The sequence below is a fragment of the Stegodyphus dumicola genome, chromosome 8, assembly GCF_044657685.1.
Source record: "Stegodyphus dumicola isolate Sdum_Otavi_A_Nest chromosome 8, ASM4465768v1".
NCBI classification, from domain to species: Eukaryota; Metazoa; Arthropoda; class Arachnida; order Araneae; family Eresidae; genus Stegodyphus; species Stegodyphus dumicola.
Window position 1 is genome coordinate 121582434 of NC_140775.1, and position 20877 is coordinate 121603310.

Genomic DNA, 20877 nt, shown 5'->3' on the forward strand with positions numbered 1-20877 from the left:
ATTTAATGGTTGAATCTCTTCACTGCTTCTTCTGAAAAGATATTAGAAATATCATCTTCACATTTACTGTGACCCTTTAGCATCAACAATGACAGCAGTTTTATTGCTTTCTTGTGCCCTATTGTGGTCTAGCGGCAATATTGCTGCAGCACAAGGTGAGTCTTTTTACAAATGTTTAACTGCATAAATTATATCTTTAAATTTCATAGGCTGAGGAAATTTTATACTGATCTTTGAATTTTACACTGAAATAAAAGGAATTCAGAAATCTGTCCTGGAACATTTGTCAGATTCAAATATTTCATATTTTCTGAAACTGTATAATGTATATTTCTGGGTATCTGATAAAGTACGCATAATCTGCATTGTACAAATCATGGAAAATCTATGTAAGAGATACACACACATACAAAAAAAAAAAAAAAAAAAAAAAAAAAAAAAAAAAAAAAAAAAGCATAAAATAAACATATATTATTTCACAATACACTTAAAAAGGAAATTTTAAATTAAGCAAATATATTATTAAAGCCGCACAGTATGGTGTGGAATTAATTAAAAAATCATACGATAATAATTAAGTTATTTGAGGAAATATAAATTGTGACCGTAAACTGAAAGTGAAAAAATATTTTCACCCTGAGATATAAACCTTTTGTTATTAAAGCTAGAAAAATATAAGAACTGATGTAACCGATTAAATAAAAGAATGATAATACACTCATTATTATATATATGAACATTAACGTAAGCATTAGCGCTAGTTATTAATTTTAAAAACTCTTTATGCCCCTTTATTATTATTTTTACTTCCCCTCTCTGTCTTAGAAATAACGCCATAAATATTAACTGCGTCATTCAAATTAAACATGCGATTTTACGTAACCCTTAATGCAGATATCTCTTGCCTAATCAAAGTAATTTGTAAACTAAATTTGTAAACCTTTGAAGTGCTGCGACACTCTTGCTCTTTTCGCTTAAGCTTTCATCCTGCTAAGATGCTTTGCTGCAATCATTTATGTGTTGCTATGATAGCTTCTACCGGTATAGTATCAAAATTGTGAATGTTCTGTGAATGGGTACCATTGGAGTGCCAAGTGAATTGTGGCCACAAAATGTGAATTTAAATAAATGTGGAATTTATTTAATATTCTGCTCGACTGCTTCGATCTACTGAGGATTCGGCTTGACTGCTTCTTCTTCAAAATGGATGGACGCTCTAAGCATCAAGTAGCTACTCCATCAGTATTTCGACGTTTCCAAGTCTCAGAGTTCTCACATCAATGCTAAAAAAATATTACATTAATTAGCGGATAGGATTGAATTACGTGCTACTAGCATAAATGGAATTATTCCTCAATTGGATTTCTGTAAAATAGTATCTGCAAATTCATCATTCTAAAAGTTAGTCATCATCATTTCTTCGAAATTTATGCTATCATTACATATATATATTTAGATAGATAGATAGATAATGAATAAAAATAAAACCGTTCAGTACCCGATCAAGTTGCACACTGAAAGCAGCATGAAATTGTGGTAATAATGCAAAATAAATTAAAAAATAATGCGTTTAAAATTGATCCTATATTCGCTTCGGAATAAACATATGAAAGAAAGAAAAAGAAATAAAAACCCAGAGGCACAGCGACAAACTGCAAGAGAAAGGAGGGAAAACATGCCACAACTAAAAATGAAATGAGAAATTTACGTCTTTCGCTGCAGCAACATCGGGAGTTGGTGCAACGAAACAAGTAAAAAGTAACCTGTCTCAGAAAGTTCATAAAAGTATTCTGTGTCTTTCTCAGTCCAACCCCTATAGGCTAAATCTTCTTACTGCTGTTTTAGAGCACAACTAGATTAGATTTTGAACTGCGTTTTACTTTGTATTTAATCCTACACACACACACACACACACACATATATATATATATATATATGATATAATAAAAAATCAAAATAAGCTTTGCAGTCATATTCTCAAAATGTCTGTAGTATATTAATAATGTAACATGGCATACAGTCTAAGATAAAACGTCTGTAAGTATTCTCTATTTCTATTAAAAATAGTTGCCTAGTAGTATTAACAACTAGTAACTAAATAAGTGATGAAAGTCATTTGAAACCAAACGGTATCTTGTAAAATTATGCAAACACTTCATGATTTGCATTACAGAGTATTATGTACTATTCCACGAAATCACTACAATTATAATAAATGAATGGCTCTTATAAAAACAATGCAAATACTTAATCGAGAATTATGAGAAAGAAATAATAAGAATTCAGAACATAAGATAATTCACACTGCTACATGCAAATTCTAAACTGCCCTACTGGAAAGCATCCCTCGTTTTAAAAGATGGTGCTCACTTCCTTTGCCATAATAACCTAACCTAATGAGTCATACATAAGCTGGCGTGAACATATTAATATTTATTTCAATGTTGATCCTAGACGTAAACTTCCATATGAAAGATTCTTAAAGCGGGAAACTTTGTAAAAATCCTCCGACGTTGTAAGTAGCTCTGAAGAAAGTAACATCGGCTATTTCCAAACATTCTGTTTAGAGTAAAACTGTCTGCAATGATATAATTATATGCTCTAATGAAGTGCTAAGAAGTGTTGTATATCTTTACGTAAGAAATTTGTGGATATGTCAGACTTCCATGAAAACGTATTGCCTTTTGAATAAAGTAATCCCAAATGAACGATAAAGTTTCCACTTGAATTTTTACTGATTCTTTCCAGAGAATAATGCAACTAAGGTTGAAATAAATTTTTATATAAAGGTTAGATTTCGTTCAAAAATAAAAAATAGGATCTCTCGTGAAGAAGCACGCAATATGTTTCTTTGAACTGCTACAGATGGCGCAGTAGGCGTATCACGTGGTCTCATCAGAGCAGGAAGTTTTCTGAAATTACAGTACAACGTAGCGCTAATGAAGAAGCGTTGTTTTATGCGATTGCTTTTCGTTAGAACATGGGGAAAATGCAAGAATGTGACAGAATGGCAAAAAGGGCCACCAAAGTGAATCATGTTGTCAAATTTGTTAGTGTTTGGAAGCAAACTATCCAACATGTCTAGAAGGAGTGACCATGAAACATGACAATAGATGTGTGGTCGGAAAAGAATTCTAAGCCTGAGGAAGCAAGCCTGAACTAATTGCAGGGCTTTTGGATACAGATCGCTTTCAAATACGACAAGAATTGCTATAGTCAGAGAAATAAAATCCATCCCAACATGTTTCTAAATGGACATTGTGACAGGATTTGCATACATTGAGTATGTGGAGTCTATATCGCAACATGCCCTTACGCATAGACAAAGACGCAATGGACCAAACATCACCGAGTTGAGACAGGTTCAGGTTGAAGTGCAACGGACACTCATTGGTTAATCATTGCAATGTGGGTATTGTCCAACTGCACTATCAGTCTTTATTTGAATATTATATTTGAAGAATTTTGACACATTTACAATTTTACATATAGTTAAAATATAATTGTGACAGTCGGTGCTGTTCGTACTTATAATACATAATGGCAAATCCATAACAGTGTTTTTACATACATATATAATAATATGATTCTATACATGTATGCAGAGAGCATTTTGTACAGTTACATGCAAAGAGTTCATACCGTATATTCTGAGAGCATTTTGTGCAGAGAATACGTGCAGAGAATACTTATCAAATATATGAAGAAAACATTTTGCATGTAAATTATTTTTCAGAATATTTTTAATCTCTTTTTTTAGGGGGATGATGCAAATAATTGTTGTATGATCCTCTTTGTATACTTTCGTCGGTTTTGTTTTTCAGTATTTTTGTCAAATAAGTCGTTTTATCAAATCTAATTTAAGTTTTTGGAAATTTGAGTGCGTTCATTATTTGCGTAGCTTGTTAATTCAATAATAATTCTTCTCCTGTACTAGAGAGGAATGTGATTAAGAGTTCTTTATTTCTTCTTAGGGGTTTGGGTTTTGATGCTATTTGCGGGCACTGATATATATCAGTCAGTTTTAAGTGATAGTTTTCTGTTTAATAGGCCTTTGATGATCTAGTGGTTAGGATGAGTCCTTTCCCCACATATATATGCTGAGCAGCTCATTCTGCAGCCCTAAGAAGAATATAGAACTCTTAATCACATTTCTCGCTAGTAGAGAGAGACAGTAGATAACGGAAGACACGTAATGTGGCCCGACAGATCAAGATTTTATCTTTTTCAAATGATGTACGGAGTCGAATAAACCGACGGCCCAATGCAGCGTTTAATCGTAAATGTGTGTAAGGTTGTAGTTAGGCCGGCGATAGAACTGTATTGTTTCGGTTGCGGTTGTGTATTTCATATTATGACGTAAGCCCACTTGTCGAAGTGAGCGTTCGCATGGATTAGCATGTTTATTAGAGCATTCTCGAAGATCACCTGTCGCTCTTTAGTCAACATCTTTGTGAAGTGTAAGCTGTCGACACTCTCATATTTCAAGACCACAACAGTATAGTTCATATCGCTGCACGCATACGTGATTGGCACGCTGAAAATATAGTAAGTACTCCAGCGAATGCGCTTTCCCGCTAAGTCTCCGGATCTTAGACTTACTGGAAATTTTCGGGGCATTTTGGAACAGAAAGTGAAACGCCACAGTCAGCAGCCCTACAATGCGATTTTACCATGATTCAGATTACAATGATTAAGTCATCAGCGACTACAAAAGGTTGGATCTACAAAAATGCAGAATCTTGTAGCCTCTCTGATCGAATGCAAGCAATTATCAGGGCTAGAGATGTAGTCACTCGGTGCTAAGAGGATTTCTCTAGGGGTTACTAATTGTTTGTTCCGTGAGTTTATTTTAAATCATTTAAAATTTTCTTCATTTCTTTTAATAAATTTTCGTTTATTTACAAACGAAAAACTTCAAAAATTTGTAACTTATTTTCTTTTTATCTCATTTCAGTAAATTTGGGTGATATACCTATCGAGAACCCAGACTTATTTGGAGGTGATATATTAGGCGTAGATGATGCTGAGGTAAGTAAATCTGAGGCTACAAAATTTTGAAAGAAATTGTTTGAAATTTTTTTGTCCTCACATAATATAAGTAATAGGATCCATAATAAAAAGCTGAAATTTTCAGCTGTAAATTAAACCGAAAATTGATTAAATAATTAATTTATCAGCATATGCGTTGTTTGTTGTAACGCTCTGCAGTCTAAGTGACCTTATACTAGCTTCAAAAGAAAGAAATTGAAAAAATAATAAATGAAAGGGAATATTTTTATCATGAAAAAATATCATAATATGCATAACATATGCTGTCATAATTTTCATGCATTTTAAAATTCCCAATAATTCCTTATTTATTAAATTTTGATGAATATATTTCTGTTGTGATTCGTATAATTCGTATCGAGAATTTAAAAAAAAAATCTAAGAATATTGCTTTACATCTGCGATTCCAAGCATATTTCTGATGTAGTTGTCATATAATCTATTACGCTTGTTACAAATGTTAATTTTGATTTAAAATACGATCACCTATTACTCGTAGGATGAAATGTAGTTATCTTTCATTGCTAAGAATCTAAGGGTCGCAGCATTTCAAATAAATAGTAATAGTTACCATTTCAGCTAATAACTTTGAATGATAATTTTGCCATTTCTCACTTTAGAATTTTTTTCACGTAAAATTTGCACATTTTCTCATCAAATTTATTTTTTATGTCACTGAAAGCTGTGTAATTTCTTATTTAAAAAATCTCATTCGTTTTGTGCGATGGGATATTCTCAGTTTCCAGACTTTCTATGTTTAATTCCGCATACAATATTCTAGCTCTAGAGTATTAGCAGCATTATTGCCTTTTAATTCGCCTACAAACTGCACATAAACTTAAGATACTGACATTTTTCATTTTCCCTCAGTCATAAATCTTCAGTTTTAAATCACATATGATTATAATCTTTATTAGTCCAAAGGGGCTTTGTCCCTGAGGGACTATTGTTTTAGTTTTGCGATTCTCCGTCCATTCTAAATGTCCGTTTCATTTTTCAAACTGTTGCCACCAAATATTATTGCCCTGTATTATATTTGAAGAAATTAAATAATGAAGAATCTGCATAAATGTATGTATGTTTTTCGCATTGTGATAAAACAACGGTACCTAGAGCCATTCAATTTGGAATGACGTAATCCTACTGCGAATATAGGCATGTGGAAGCCCAAATTTGAAATTTGGAATTTGTTTTATTATTGATTTCAATCTTGTTGAATCTAGAAACCTTGTCTAGAAAATAAAGTGAGATAGGCGAAATTTTTCAGTTATAAAGTCCAGTTATACATTAAGAGCCTTGTTAAAAACATTGCTTATAGTTTCTAGCTTTTCAAATAAGTTTCCTTATTTTTCGTAGCTAATTAGACACCCCTCCGATCTGTTCATATTTGGTAAGTGCCTCATTTGCTTCATCCTTATCCTGCTCAAATGACATAATATAAAGAAAAAAGAAACGAAATCATAGCAAACGATGAAAAGAAACGAAATCATTGCTCGAATGATTAGCAGCAACGCAGCATTAATATTTATATAAAATGGCAGTATTGGGGTGTGTGACTCCAATCTTATTTTATTTGACAATATTGTTATTATTATTGTTATTATTATCATCATCATTCTAGGTTAACACAAAAGCATAGAAATTATAAAAAGAGTTTAAGTCAAGAGCGCTTGAAAAATATTCATTTTAAAATAAATTAAAATTGTTTCATATGCATTTCAAAATAAACACGTTGGGTTAATACTTCTGTTTTCAGGATCGCAATGCTATTGTTGACAGCCGACAGATATGGCCTGGAGGTGTTGTACCCTATGTAGAAGATCCTGGATTAAAGGCAACAGTATGTGAGTGAAAATTTCTAAATGATTTTAATTCACACTTTCTACATTTTTAAAGCTTTTTGGATGATAATCCAGATGCGGGCCCAAAAGGGTTCTGAATGCACTAGTGTTATTGGATTTGTGAGCTGAAGTCCTTTACTGTTCGAAAAATTACTTCCAGAAAAGCAGTCAAATAATTTTAGCCATGTACGCTAAATTATATTCACATAAGGAACTTTTTACACGTATTTTATTTAATGGTAGGCCTTTTTCTATGAAAACTATTTCGGTCTAACACAATTTAAGCATCACTTATAAGAAAGACCATTTGAACTTAATTCTTCTAAAATATTCTTAATAAAAAAATGTCATAAATCAACTTTTATATCAAAGTTGGGTGATTTCATAGTCATATTTTCTGAAATATGTTTAACTCTAAAGATAAAATTAGCAAAAATGAAATGTAATTCAGGAATAAATTAGAATAACTTTGGTGTTGTCCTTTAATGCGTTTCAAATTATTCATGCCGTTTGTATGACAATCCAACCGAAAGTAATATAAAAATCGGCTGACTATTTTTATTAAGTGATACAGATTGTCCGAGTTTTACATTTTACAACAACTCTTCTTTTTCAAATGTACAATTTCAAGCTTTAATACAATCTTCATTACAAGAAAGGCATTTGGGACATCACTTAACCAAGCTCTGAAATTTCTTTCGGCGAAACTTCAGATGTGCATTCACTTCTTTGCAGCTTTATCTATTTTGTCTTCGTAGGCTGACCTTCGTTTAATCAGAAATCAGAATGATTTTCTGTACTGGTTGTTGGCTGCTACATAAATTTTTGGCCTTAAAAAGAGGTTGTTAGATGATATATTCTTTGTATCTGGATCATAAAGGTGCAGTATGTGTCATCTTCAATCCCAAATTAGGGAAAAAAGTGCTTCCAATTTAAATCAGCAAATGACTGCTTTTTCTCCTGCATGTTGGTTATGAGTTGCTCAGATACCTAATTAATACATATTTTATGGTAAGCAGAGTCTTCTGTTGCATTTTGAGCAAATACCAATTGTGTAGAAAGCTCAGGGACTGTTCTCCCCAATTCGGTCATCCAAAACTGAAAATTAGTATCCTTGAATTAAGTTCATAATTTCTTCCTGCATAGTAGTTTATCTTCGCTACTGATTTTACCTTTAAACTTCTTGATCTATCTATACATATGGCTCTTGTTAATAGTGTTATATCTGTAAACATCTTGAAGCTTTCTGCGCAATATGGGAAGGATTGTACACTTCTTTTATAAGGAATTCAATGATAGCATATTCACTTCCGTTACTTACTACCCGGAACAAATTATATAACTACACAAGCACATGCTTGTGTAGAAAAAGAGTCATTCTAATAATACATGGAACCGAGAAGATACATGTGTTATTAGATTAATTGATAAAGAAGTTAGGCCAAATTCTGAATTTCTTTCGGTTTCAAACATAAGATGATGTAATTATAGAAGTATGTGTAAAATGCCGACTGAAGTTTAGAAATCCTCATAAGATAGTTTCTCAAATTGCATAAAGCATAAAATTAAACTTAAAGAAAAATGTAATTAAAATTGCAAACTAAAGTTATATTTTATTAATCTAAAATTACTGCCTAATTTCAAATGCTTTAGTTCATAGATGAAAATTGATATTAAAATCAGTAATTAAATTTAATGAAACGTGAGAGTATGATAAAATATTATTTTCTTTTTTTAATAATAAAGCTTAGATTCTTAAAAGTTGATTAAACTTCTGCTGTCATATTAAACGTTTCTGAACATAGTTTAACTTAAATTTCTACAGGAAGTTCTTATTCAAGAGTTTAGTTTGTAGAGACATTAGGATTTTTTGGAAGTAGAAGTCTTGAAAAATGAGTCACGCCTTCGTCGGGAATCGAATCACGGACCTCTGGAGTTCGCGCCCAGCGTGCAGACCGCTACACTACGAAGGCATGCTAAGAAGGCGGGAGAAATACCTTATAAGTTAGCTTACATAAGAAAACAATATTTATAGTGACCGTAAAATGTATTTATTAATAAATTATTTATGTTATAAATATACTTACGATAAATAGAATGCGTCTGAGAACCAGCAATAAATGTACATGAATCGGTACTGAAAGTACAGACACCCCCACAGTTAATTTTCAGAAAACTCCATTCAGATAAATTTTAATTTAATATCCAATCAACAGTTTCTGTTCCTAGCTGGTTAACTAACGGTAGTAGCGACCAATGCGTGAAATAATTTGTAAGAAAAATAAGCAACAGAAAACCCTTTTCTAAAGCCAATCAGCAGCTTTTAACAAGTGGCAAGGGATTCCACATCTGCATTAGATGAAGCATAGATCAAATTATTTTCCCCCTTCGTTTTAAACGCTCAGCGTCACACATTTAGTTACTCGAAACGCTGGATTTTCTTTTCGAAAGTCAAGGACCTCGTAAAGAAGATAAAAATATTTTAACTGTTCTAAACAACTTTTAGTGAAAACTAATTAAGTCTTCATAGGTTGAAAGAGGCATAAATCACGTGATAAAGCGGAATTGTAAAATCATGTTTAATTTGCGGTCAAGTTATTTATAAAGAAAAAATTGTAATTGACCACTTATAAAATACATTGATTTTAAAAGAAGTGAAAACTTTAAAATGAAGGAACTAATTAATTCTTTAGAAATTAAGTAAAATAATTTAATTACTAGTATTTTTGCTGGCTATTACAATACAAGGCATCACAAGTTTGTAATAAAACGTCAAATTTCTTAAATACATAGTGTTTGATTTTAACTGTAGAATATTAATAAACAAGTCAATTGATTAAGAACTCGGAGAAAAGTTTTTCCGTTCTGTATGTTCAAAATTAAAGAACAGAATAGAAAAATTAAATACATTACAATGTTATCAGAAGTAAGGTGTTCTATTAAAGAGGTAATTATTGAAAACATGAATTAAACTCCCCATCGTAATTTCTAACTTTTTATCATGCTAATGGCAACTTTAATAACACACTGCAAGTTTTTTACAATACTAAAATCTTATTGAAATCGTTTCTGTTTTAGTTAAGCTGACGTTGCAAGGAGCTTTCGATCAGTACAAAAGGGGCACCTGTATTCGATTCGTTCCTAGAACAACTGAGAAAGATTATATCAGGTTATTCCCTGGACAAGGGTAAGAAAATTCTTAAATCTTTAGCATATTCAAAACAGCACAACAAATGCGATTGCAAGCGTATCTGTAAAGTCATGTTTAAGGCTAAATATAAACACTAAGAAATTTTTTAACAGTATTCTGAAACTATATAAAATGATAATCAAAATAATATTACTCCAATAAAATCAAATTACAGAAAGCTATAAATTGGTGACAAAAAGTAATTAAACCTAATTTATTCTTCGAAAACTTGATTTTTACTTTTCGAAGCTTGCAGTAATTAGAAAATATTTTGAATGATCTTTGAAAACGCTTTACGTATATAGAGACATTAGGTATTTATTTTGGAAGTAGGAATGATGAAAAATAGGTAACGCCTTCGCCGGGAATCGAAACACAGACCTCTGGAATACCGTCCCAGTGTGCTGACCACTACACCACGAAAGCACCCTACGAAGGCGGGAGATATGCCTTATAAGTATACAAGCTATCTTTTACATTACTAGATTACAGTATTGAAACTGTCTTTCAAAGTATAGCAGTAAATTTTTATAAGCGATAGAAAATTAAGTATTAATTTAAAAAGGCAAGTTAAATTAATTTAATTAATGTTAAATTAGTTATGTTAGTAAATAATTAAAATTAGTTAATACGTTAGTAAATTAATTAACAAGTTTTATTGTATAGTTGTAAAAGGAAAAAAACTTTGCAATTCAAGCAAAAGTAATGACACATTTTTCAGAGAGATTTTAAAGGTACAATTTTAAAATTAGATACAACTGGCTCAAATTTAGAATTACATCTTCAACTACACAACAGCAAATACAGCTGCAGAACTGATTTTGAGCTGGTTTATCTACAGAAGAGAAATTAACGATCGGTTGTCGACATAACTTCCAGTCACATTATCACTGAGTAGCTGATATTTCTTAATTTCAGATCTTGGTGCTTCTTGGAGAATTCGAGAGTAGGAAAATAAATAAGGAGCAGAACAGTCAATTTAACGGCCTAAATTTTAACAAACTAACATAAACTATTTTATATTTCAATATTCTTATTTTTCTCTAGATAGAATTGATGTTAATCAAATACGTAAATAATGCATTATTAAATTATTCTCTGTTATTTAATTTCTCTGTTATTAATTATTTTTATTATAAGTATATTGCTTCACTTAAATAATTATTAAATATATGTTAGTGATTTTGATAAGCTGATTGACTGCTTATAACCGTGACGCACTGTCAGTGAATTTAGTATGTTGATTGTGATGAAAATTATACTTTACACTTTGCATTCTGAATAACGGTGGCTTTGTTTTTGAGGTGCTACTCTCATGTCGGTAAAACAGGTGGGCAGCAACCCGTATCTTTAGGTCAAGGATGCGGATGGATGGGAACTATTGTACATGAGTTAGGACATGCCATTGGATTCTACCATGAACAAAATAGATCAGACAGAGATGATTGGCTCATTATATATTGGGAAAATGTCAAAGAAGGTGAGACATTTTTTGCCTCATAAAACTAAATCTGATATATAAGAATCTTTTTATTGCATGTTTGTTAAGCTATTAATATTTGCAAACTATAAAAAGGTAATTTAAAAAGAATGAAATTGTTTTGCTTTTCTTATGATGGAAACTGCTGTGGCTATATAACAGGGTTTCTTAAACTTTCTCCAGTCGCGACCCCTTTTTATCACTGAGATTTTTTCGCGACCCGCAGGACCCCATAGTATTTACAAAAATTTTGTGGGATCCCATAAGTATTGCGCAAGTCCGACACACACGTGAGTGAAACTGTCAATTTTTTCACTTGTACTGTAATATACTATTGAAGTTCAGGTCATTAACTTTAATTTCTAATTTTAAGACATAGAACAATGTGAACTCCCCGGGGGTCTCGACCCACCGTTTAAGAAACCCTGATATATAGTAAAACAGCAACAAATTGCTCAGAGACAGAAAATGTGTAAAATTTCAGGCGAGGGTGGGCATTACATTAAATTATCATGTTGAATTCTGGAGTCATACTGAATGAAGAATCACAGCGATTGAATGAACATCTATCTAACCTCTGAAGATGCTGTACTATTGCCAATAATGGTCTAGCTACCAAGAGTAATTGATAGTCAATTTGTTTCTTATGGTGCTATATAAAAGAAGCTCTTTAAATCTTTACCTAAAAATGACTACAGCTTATTGAAATGTATATGTGGACATGTTGCAACACAAAGAGCAAGGGATCAATTATCTCTGGATATTAGCAAACAAGGGGACGTTCAAACATCCAAAATTTGTAAAACTATATTATGCCAGTAAAACTTATTTATATTGTTCTTAGACACTTCAGGGGTTCCTGTATCATACATAACTTTTACACATACATAACCAAATAAGAAAAGTATTTGCATTCCTTTTAAATTACCTTGTATTAAAAATTTTAAGAATTTACATTTAGATATTTTCTGAGTAGAAAATCCATTCTTAAATTTATAGCTTTATATTAAAATAAAATTCAATTTAATTCTCTAGATATGCTGTTACAAAGATTAAAACATTACAACATTTTTCAAAATTTCTTCCATTTAATTTATTGTGCATTTCCACAAGTGTTTCAGTAATATCTTTCATTAATATTTTAAAAGTTCTTTTCATTTCACTTATGTGTTGAAAGAATTCCCGAATTGAAAGAATATAAATTAATTTCGGGGCAATAAATTAAAGTTTTTATTAGTATAAAAGGTATCATTCTCATTTACCATATTGCTTTCCAGGTATGGAAGACCAATTTTTCAAGCTCAAACCTAACCAGAATCAACTTTTGACTCCTTTTGATTACGATTCTATCATGTTATATGGTTCCTACACGTTTTCAAAAGATCGGAAAAAGCTCAAGACGATGGTTGGGAAGGACGGTAGATTTCTGCAGGAAGTCATTGCTAAGTACAGACTCAGCAAAAGTGATATAAAGAGAATAAATACATTATATAAGTGTAAAGTTTAAATGGTTAATGTATAAGTGCAAAAAGTAAAGTTATGTATTTAATAAAATTTACTTTTCAATTGCCTTAATTTTGTGTTGTACTTAATTGCAGGTAATTACGTAAGCATTATAATATACGTGATGTATAATATACGTGATGTTAAGTGCTCAATTAAAAAAAAAAAAAAAAAAAAAAAACTTGGTATGTGTTTCTACAGAGAAAGGTTTTCCTAAATTTAACTTTATGTTGTAACTAAAAAAAATTTCTAATATGGGTGATGTAATAAGTATAGTAGTTTGATATCGATTTCCAAGATAATACGTTTCATTATACGATTTTTGAAATTTAAATCATACTGAAAGATATAAAGGAAAAACTTTGAAATATCTATTGTAAATCTCAAAAAATAAAATTGTATTCAATCGTAGCTTTTTTTAAGTAATTTGAAATAAGAATTTAGGTAGTATTGCGAATAACTTTATGTGTGTATTTAAGTATGTATTTATGTGTTGATGTGTGCATGTATATACGTACGTACGTATGTACATGTGTGTATATACACACACACAGATATATACATATACACTGGTGTGCAAAAATTAAGGAAAGTCGAAAAATTAGCATATCAGCTGAACGAAGAGGCAGAGCGAACAGAAAGACAAATCAGGAGATTAAGTAAGGTGATGTACGGTAGCACATGCGCTGATATGCAGGTAGACGTAATGGGGGAGTGTCTGAGTAGTATAAAGCATGTTGTCGGTGTAAGATCAGTATTTCTGGCAAAGAGATTGCACGCCGTATAGCAGTTAAAATCACACCGAGTTGCTGCCTCAGCGAGAAATGGCGAATAATCAATCTGTTAGACGACATCTGGATGCTTTTACCCGAGGTTGAATCATTGGGAAGTTGGAGGAAGGCCGCAGTGTGACAAGTGTGGCTGCAGAGTTCGGAATTGCTCACAGCATCGTTTCACGACTTTGGAGACAATTTCAAACTACAGGAACAGCTATCCGGAGGTATAGTAGTGGTCGTCCACGAGGAACCACACCCGCAGATGACCGGTATATTGCCTTACAGGCCAGAAGAAACAGGCGGCAGACAGCGGGAGAAATCGCTAGACACACGACACAGGCGACTGGACGACCGATATCGCGTTTTACCGTGGCCAGAAGACTGCACGGTGGTGGTCTGTTTGCACGACGCCCTGTACGGTGTGTGCCTCTAACGCCTACCCATCGGAGAAGGCGTTCTCTGTGGTGCCGGGAACACCGGAATTGGAGAGACAATGAATGGGGACGAGTACTCTTTACAGATGAGAGCAGATTCAGTCTGAGTAGCGATTCTCATCGTATACTCATCTGGAGAGAGCGGGGAAGCCGCAGTCATCCCTCGAACATCATTGAAAGGGACAGGTATGGAGGTGGCGGTGTTCTCGTTTGGGGAGGCATCATGCTTGGTAGTCGTACAGACCCTCACATCTTCGACGCAGGTTCAGTCAACGGGACCCGTTATTGTAACGAGATTCTTCTTCCATATGTGTAATGTAATATGTAACGAGATTCTTTTTAGAGGTGCTATGGGTCCGCAGTTCCTTTTCATGGACGACAATGCACCATGTCATCGCACAGTAGCTGCCGAACAGCTCTTAGAGAGTGAGGATATTGAACGTGTATGGATTGGCCGGCACGATCTCCGGATCTCAATTCCATCGAGCATGTATGGGATTTTCTTAGGCAGACGCTTGGCAGCTCGTACCTTACCACCAGTCACGATTCCGGAGCTTCGATTGGCGCTGCAAGACGAATGGGCAGCAATGCCTCAACGACTCATTGACACCCTCATTCTCAGCATGGGCAGACGCTGTGAAACCTGCCTAGCAGTCAGGGGAGATCATATCCCCTATTAAAGACCGGATGTTTCTTGCTGGACACCCATCACAGGGATGTTTCGGCCTTCAGTCGCATTGCGCTCCATGCTACTTTTTCAATAAAGCTTCTTTTTATACCTCTGATTTCTCTTTTAGTAAGTGTTGCTTACATTACTCATGTCCTTACGTATTGGGGATCTTACGGTATTAAATATGTTGATTTGGAAAGCTTTTGTACAAAGTTATATTGAAAAAACCGTCTCGTCCTTAATTTTTGCACACCAGTGTATATATTTAATTTTCGTTCCGACTTTTACTTGATATATATATATATATATATAATATAATATGCATACGTGCACACAATACATACATTTCTCATTCCGATCCTGATAACTAAAGGATACCGATATATCTGCGCCTGGATTGCACAATAAGGAATTTTCCTACAAATTATAACCATACCTTGTAACCGAAAGCAAGTTCGAAAGGATCGATACATTTCTTTAAACAGCTTGACTTTACTAGCTTTTAAATTTTTCAGTTACTATCGATTCTTTGCCATTAGTCGTAGCCTTGATTACCCGAAATCTCTCGCTTAAGAAGGAAATGTTATAAATTATTCGAATATAATTCTCTCACGTACACTGAACATAGTATCGTTAATTATAAGAAGCTTTCAAAAATTGTGCGGTTTGTATTAATTTTAGTGACATGATCATTTAGTCTGTAGGATGTTTCTACCGCCTTTTCATTTACTGTCTAATCTGATGACAGATGAGGTTTTGCACTCATAATATTACTTACAAAACTTTAAAAAGCCATGCTTTATATAAGATTCACTGAAATGCTTCTTTTTTCTGGTGAGAACCACTATGTGGGATTTTCTTTCTACTGGTTATAGTACCTGTTAGCAGAGTAACACCTTTTTCTCAGCACTCAGATGGTACCTGCGGGTTTCTTTAAAGTGATGTAGATACCAAATTTGAACTATTAGCCAGGGTAATTTCATTTCTGCATGAAAAATCACTGCTTAAACATTTTTCCAATTGTTATATAAACAAAATTTCACTTTTAACAATCTATAATATCAAAAACTAATTTAAAACGAAACTTTACATCTAAAATGGTTTGAATGTCATAGTTGTAAAGGAATAGAACTACATAACTCACTTGATGATTCACTCGATATTGAAAATATAACTGGCTGCTAATCATTTTATACGGTAGACAGTAACAAAGCGAGGAAGGAAATGGTCACATCCGATGCTTAATCATGCAATGTGATTAGTATGTATGATGAAAAAATATATTGATGTGTTGATTAGTATGCAACTATTGCAATGCTTTTTTACATATTTCAGACAGTAACGGACATATCGGAAATCCTTACATTTACTTTCTCTTTCATTAAATGACAAATTTTAAATCACTGAAGAGCTTTCCTTTCTTTAACAAATCTATCTTTATTAGAACATTTTGTTATATATTACTAAGAAGTTTTTCTCATACCACTGACTAAGCCATGACTTATCTCAAGGAGTTGCTGTAGTTCATATATTCACCAACAGAGAGGTAACTTATTGGGCCGAGCCAGTGTTTTTTCCCCCCTTCTCTTTTCTTTTCCTTTTTCTTTTTTGTAAAACCAACCATCGGTGCTGTAGAAAACTCACTAGTTATGCCCTCTTAACCAATTCTTCGTTTGATAAAATAGTATTATCTGAAACTTATTATCCGTTTTATATTCATCAGATCTCTTTCTCTTATAAAATAACTGAAACAAGTGAATTATTCCATAAAATATGAAAAACAACTAATATCAAGCCGTTAGGTAAAGGTCTCCAATATTTACCTAAGTGGGTAAACCGATGTATAAGAGATTATATAGAAATTGAGAAATATCAGCAATTGTTGAAAACCGTGGATACCGTACGGATACCCAGTTAAGCTTAAATGGATTCTATTGCAAATGTTGAATGTGTTCATCATCATCTCAAAAGGAATAATTTATTTTAAATGCATTTCATAGAATTAAAATTGCTAAAATTTGGAAAAAAGGCAATGTTTACAAAGAGAAATGTTATTATGAAGGAGGTATTAACACTTAAACAGACCAGACACAATATTATTACAGCTATTTCGATAACGTCACTAAAATATATAATTTATGATAAATATTTTCCAATGAATTTTGAAAGCACATTACGTGTATAAGCATTATGTAAAAAATGGAATTAGAAGGTGAAGTATTACTACTCTTTATATGGCTAAATAAGTATAAATTTATAAAAATCAATATGGATGTAATTTGATACTCAAAGCGATTTCGCATTTTATCTACGTTCATCCAAAAAAGATAACTATTTTAAATCTAATTAAATTTTTAAATATTATTACTTGAAATATGTTGAAAAATATTAGATAAATGACATTGTTAGAAAACTATTATTAATTTATAATTTATTAATTATTATTATTAACTGATAAGAGAAAAAGTTGTAATAATTTATAAATTAAATGACATATATGAAACATTATGTCGACTGATAGAGTTACTCAAGTAAGAAAGTTAATAAGTGCTAAAAATGTATGCAATTACAATTGTATGCAAAACTAATTACATTAAATCCTCAGTGTTGAATATTTATATAAAATTTACTTCAAATAAATCGTATATAAATATTATTAAATATATAAATATGAGCATTAGCAATAAATCGAATATATAAATATGAGTATAAACAAAGTATATAAATAGCAACTTATCAAATTTTATTTAAAATAAATAAGGCGATTTATTTTAAATAAAATTTAAAATAAATAAGGCGATTTATTTTAAATAAAATTTAATGAGTTGCTTATTTATAAAGTTTTTCATTTTTATTTATAACGTTTTTCCTTAAAAACTATGTAAACATGTGTGACTTTCCTAGTTAGAGAGACTAAATCAAACTATGAATAATTAAAAATGCATTATGCATAAAGAAGCAAGAGCGATAAGCAGCTTTAACGTACAGGTAATGCCATAATTTCTCCTTTCGAAAATATAAAGTATTACTCATATATATAGTATTACTTATGAATTTAAGGTAAAATAGTGTTTATATCTTCGTATTTAGAAAGATTTTTATCCGAACTATAACAATTAATAAAATTTTATCTCAACCTGATTTTCTTATGATGATAGAAAATGCTTTCCTAGTCCTTTACTTTTTCTTAGAGCTGGCTCTTAGAATATTAAAATAAAATAATAAAAAATCACAGAATTGTAAAATTTATACTATTTCTGAACTAAACGAAGATTATAAACTAGTACATACGAAGAAAACATACGAAGAAAAGTGCCCAATAGAAATCGGAAAATTCTTCCCACTCCTTTGTTTTCACTATTTACGAAGAGCGTTTCAGAACTGTGAGACTTAAGATCTATTATTCAAAAGCTGTATAGTATTTTATAAAATATTAAATATGTTCTAAAATATACGTAACAAAGCTTATAATAACCATGAGAGAGAATTAAATTAAGTCGAAATAAAACGATTTTAAACGAGTCCAAAAGTAACCTTAAAAACAGCATCGACTAGAAGTTTCTAGTAACAGTCGCAAGAACCGCCATTTATTCTTAACGCGTGAGATAGGGAATGGAGTTATAGGATCAAAGTATTTCGTTTGCATATGCTTCAGGGGATACATAACTCGTAGCAACAAGTTTTTTTGTTTTGGTTAAACTTCATTTTCTATTAAACAGCAAGGTTTTAGCTAGCTTATTCCACTGAGTTCCGGTAGAAAAAAATATGTCAGCCAAAGAAACTAACCATACTATCGTACTTCAAGCCTTTTACATTAGCCAGACTGGAATAGAAACCTCTGCAATGGGACAAAAAGTTCAACAAAGAAACTATAGATCTGACAAATACACTGCCGTTAAAATTGCTACACCTGGAAGGATGAAAATAACAGCATGATATTTATTTACATTGTATACTATAGTGAAAAGCACAAGCGATTAAATTTAAAGAAAATTAGGACTTATAGATCCTAAAAAATCAGTATCCAGAGTAGCCATCTTTGACAGCAACATCAGCATTCATTCTTCTGGGCATGGAGTCAAACAGATTGTATAGTATGCACGAGGACCGCAGTCTATAGAGCTTCAACACTATGCCACAGTTCATCGACAATAGTGGATGGTGAGTAGTGAAAATCCCACGTTTTCAGCTGGTGACAGATCAGAATAATATGCTGGCCAGAGCAATAGGCGATATTGAGAAAGTTAAGGACCGTACAGGCAACATGCAGTCTTGCTGAACAAAAAACATGCAGTTTTGCTGAACCTTTGTCCTGCTGAAATAAAGTTTTAGAAAGGCTTCAAAAATAGGGTAGAGCCACGTCAATGTAGAGTCAGAAATGCAATTGCTGTTCTTCAAAGTGCCGGGAATGCGAACAAGAGGTGATCGAGACATGTATTCAATGGCACCTCATTCCATCAGCTGGCAATGCGCTTTCTCTACCATACCACAAAACACGGATGCGGCCATCATGGCGCTGTACGCAGAATCGGGATTAATCTGAAAAGATGACGTTCAGGTTCGTCGTTGTTCATACCATTAATGCTGTCTGTGACGCAGTGTAATTGGTGCATCGACTAGAAGTTTAATTTAAAATCAGCATGGCGATCAGCCAAAGCCCTGATCGCCATGCTGATTTTAAATGTCGTCGAACTGTTCTTGCAAAAACTTGTTATCTTGCAAACGACCCCATTTCTCGACTCAGGCTTTGTGACATGGCTGTGCGATCCCTTGTTACCATGAGGATAATATATCTGTCTTCTCGGCTGTTATTGATGGGGTGCCGCTGAGATCCTGCACGATGTTCCATATGACTGTCTCGAACCCACCAATTCCATATTTTGCGGAGAGTGACGGGATGTCGACCGAAATGAGCAACAATATTGCCGTGCGATAAACTGCAATCGCGGTAGGCTATAATCCTTCTTCGGACAAAGTCAAACAAATGATGATAGGCATTTCTGTTTCGTACATTATATTTTATATAATAGCATTAAAACAAATTTCTTATCCTAAAACAACGTTCAAAAGCAAATTGAGTATGAAAAAACTACTGTCAATTCTCTGGCCTTATGCACATTTAAGATGTTGCTACTACCGCCTTCTTTGCATGAATGCGATGAAAATCTAATCGTTTGCGCATCATAGCATCTTCTCTCTGTCATGCAAACTTAACGAGTGCAGCGTGCCACTTTCCTGGTGTAGACATTTTAATGGCCAGTGGGGTGTAAATGAATAGTTGTAAGCGGCGATTCTTCTTTCGTGCTCTTTTTCCGTTTCCTTCATTACCTTATTCCCTATTTTATGTGGCTCAGCCAATAACCATAATTCTTGCCACTGCTTCTGAAATTTTGAATGTGCTTGAATTCTACTCAGTTTTTGAAGACGAAATAACACTACATAGATTATTTTTGTTTACCTTGCGTAGCTTATTTATTATATATATTTCTTTTTCTTTTTATTTTAGGTTTATTCTGATTTGTTCTGATTTGGTAAAATTATATTTTGGAAACTTAGGAATGCTTTAAAAATTTTTTCTGTGAAAATTAACGGTATGCTTCTTTATGTTTTTACTTCCTTGAACGATGTATTGTAATCGCTTAAAATTTTGGGCATCATATTTCAATGGTTATATACATTTTAACCATTCCTGAATCCATTTGGAAGAATTTTTGTCTGCGATGTCTATACGAAATCACAGAATAAAAAAACTCTTTCTTCAAAAACCAATTATAAAATCGATGCAAAAGAGACTTTTCCGTCAGGTCTGTACGTATTTATGTTTCCAAGTACATATCTGGCATAACTCAGAAACGATTAGCCGTAGAACTTGACAGGGCTATACAGGACGTATATCACTTAATGCTGCATCTCTCTTTTTAATGCAATCGG

The 20877-nt window shown here is 32.6% G+C and overlaps 1 protein-coding gene across 1 annotated transcript; it reads left to right on the forward strand.

Moving 5' to 3' along the window:
- Nucleotides 1-13138, forward strand: LOC118192940 (astacin-like metalloprotease toxin 5). Its single transcript, XM_035363954.2, has 6 exons — nucleotides 1-155; nucleotides 4958-5031; nucleotides 6809-6896; nucleotides 9972-10080; nucleotides 11388-11563; nucleotides 12841-13138. Exons 1-6 carry the CDS (start codon nucleotides 89-91, stop codon nucleotides 13068-13070), a joined length of 744 nt encoding a protein of 247 aa, XP_035219845.2. The 5' UTR covers nucleotides 1-88; the 3' UTR covers nucleotides 13071-13138.
- The last annotated feature ends 7739 nt before the right edge of the window (nucleotides 13139-20877 follow it).

Excerpts from the sequence above, each read along its gene's own strand:
- LOC118192940 (XM_035363954.2), top strand. The coding sequence starts at position 89 with ATGACAGCAGTTTTATTGCTTTCTTGTGCCCTATTGTGGTCTAGCGGC. Across the intron at positions 10,081-11,387 it reads AGGTTATTCCCTGGACAAGG|GTGCTACTCTCATGTCGGTA; the intron begins GTAAGAAAATTC and ends TTTGTTTTTGAG. Across the intron at positions 11,564-12,840 it reads TTGGGAAAATGTCAAAGAAG|GTATGGAAGACCAATTTTTC; the intron begins GTGAGACATTTT and ends ATTGCTTTCCAG.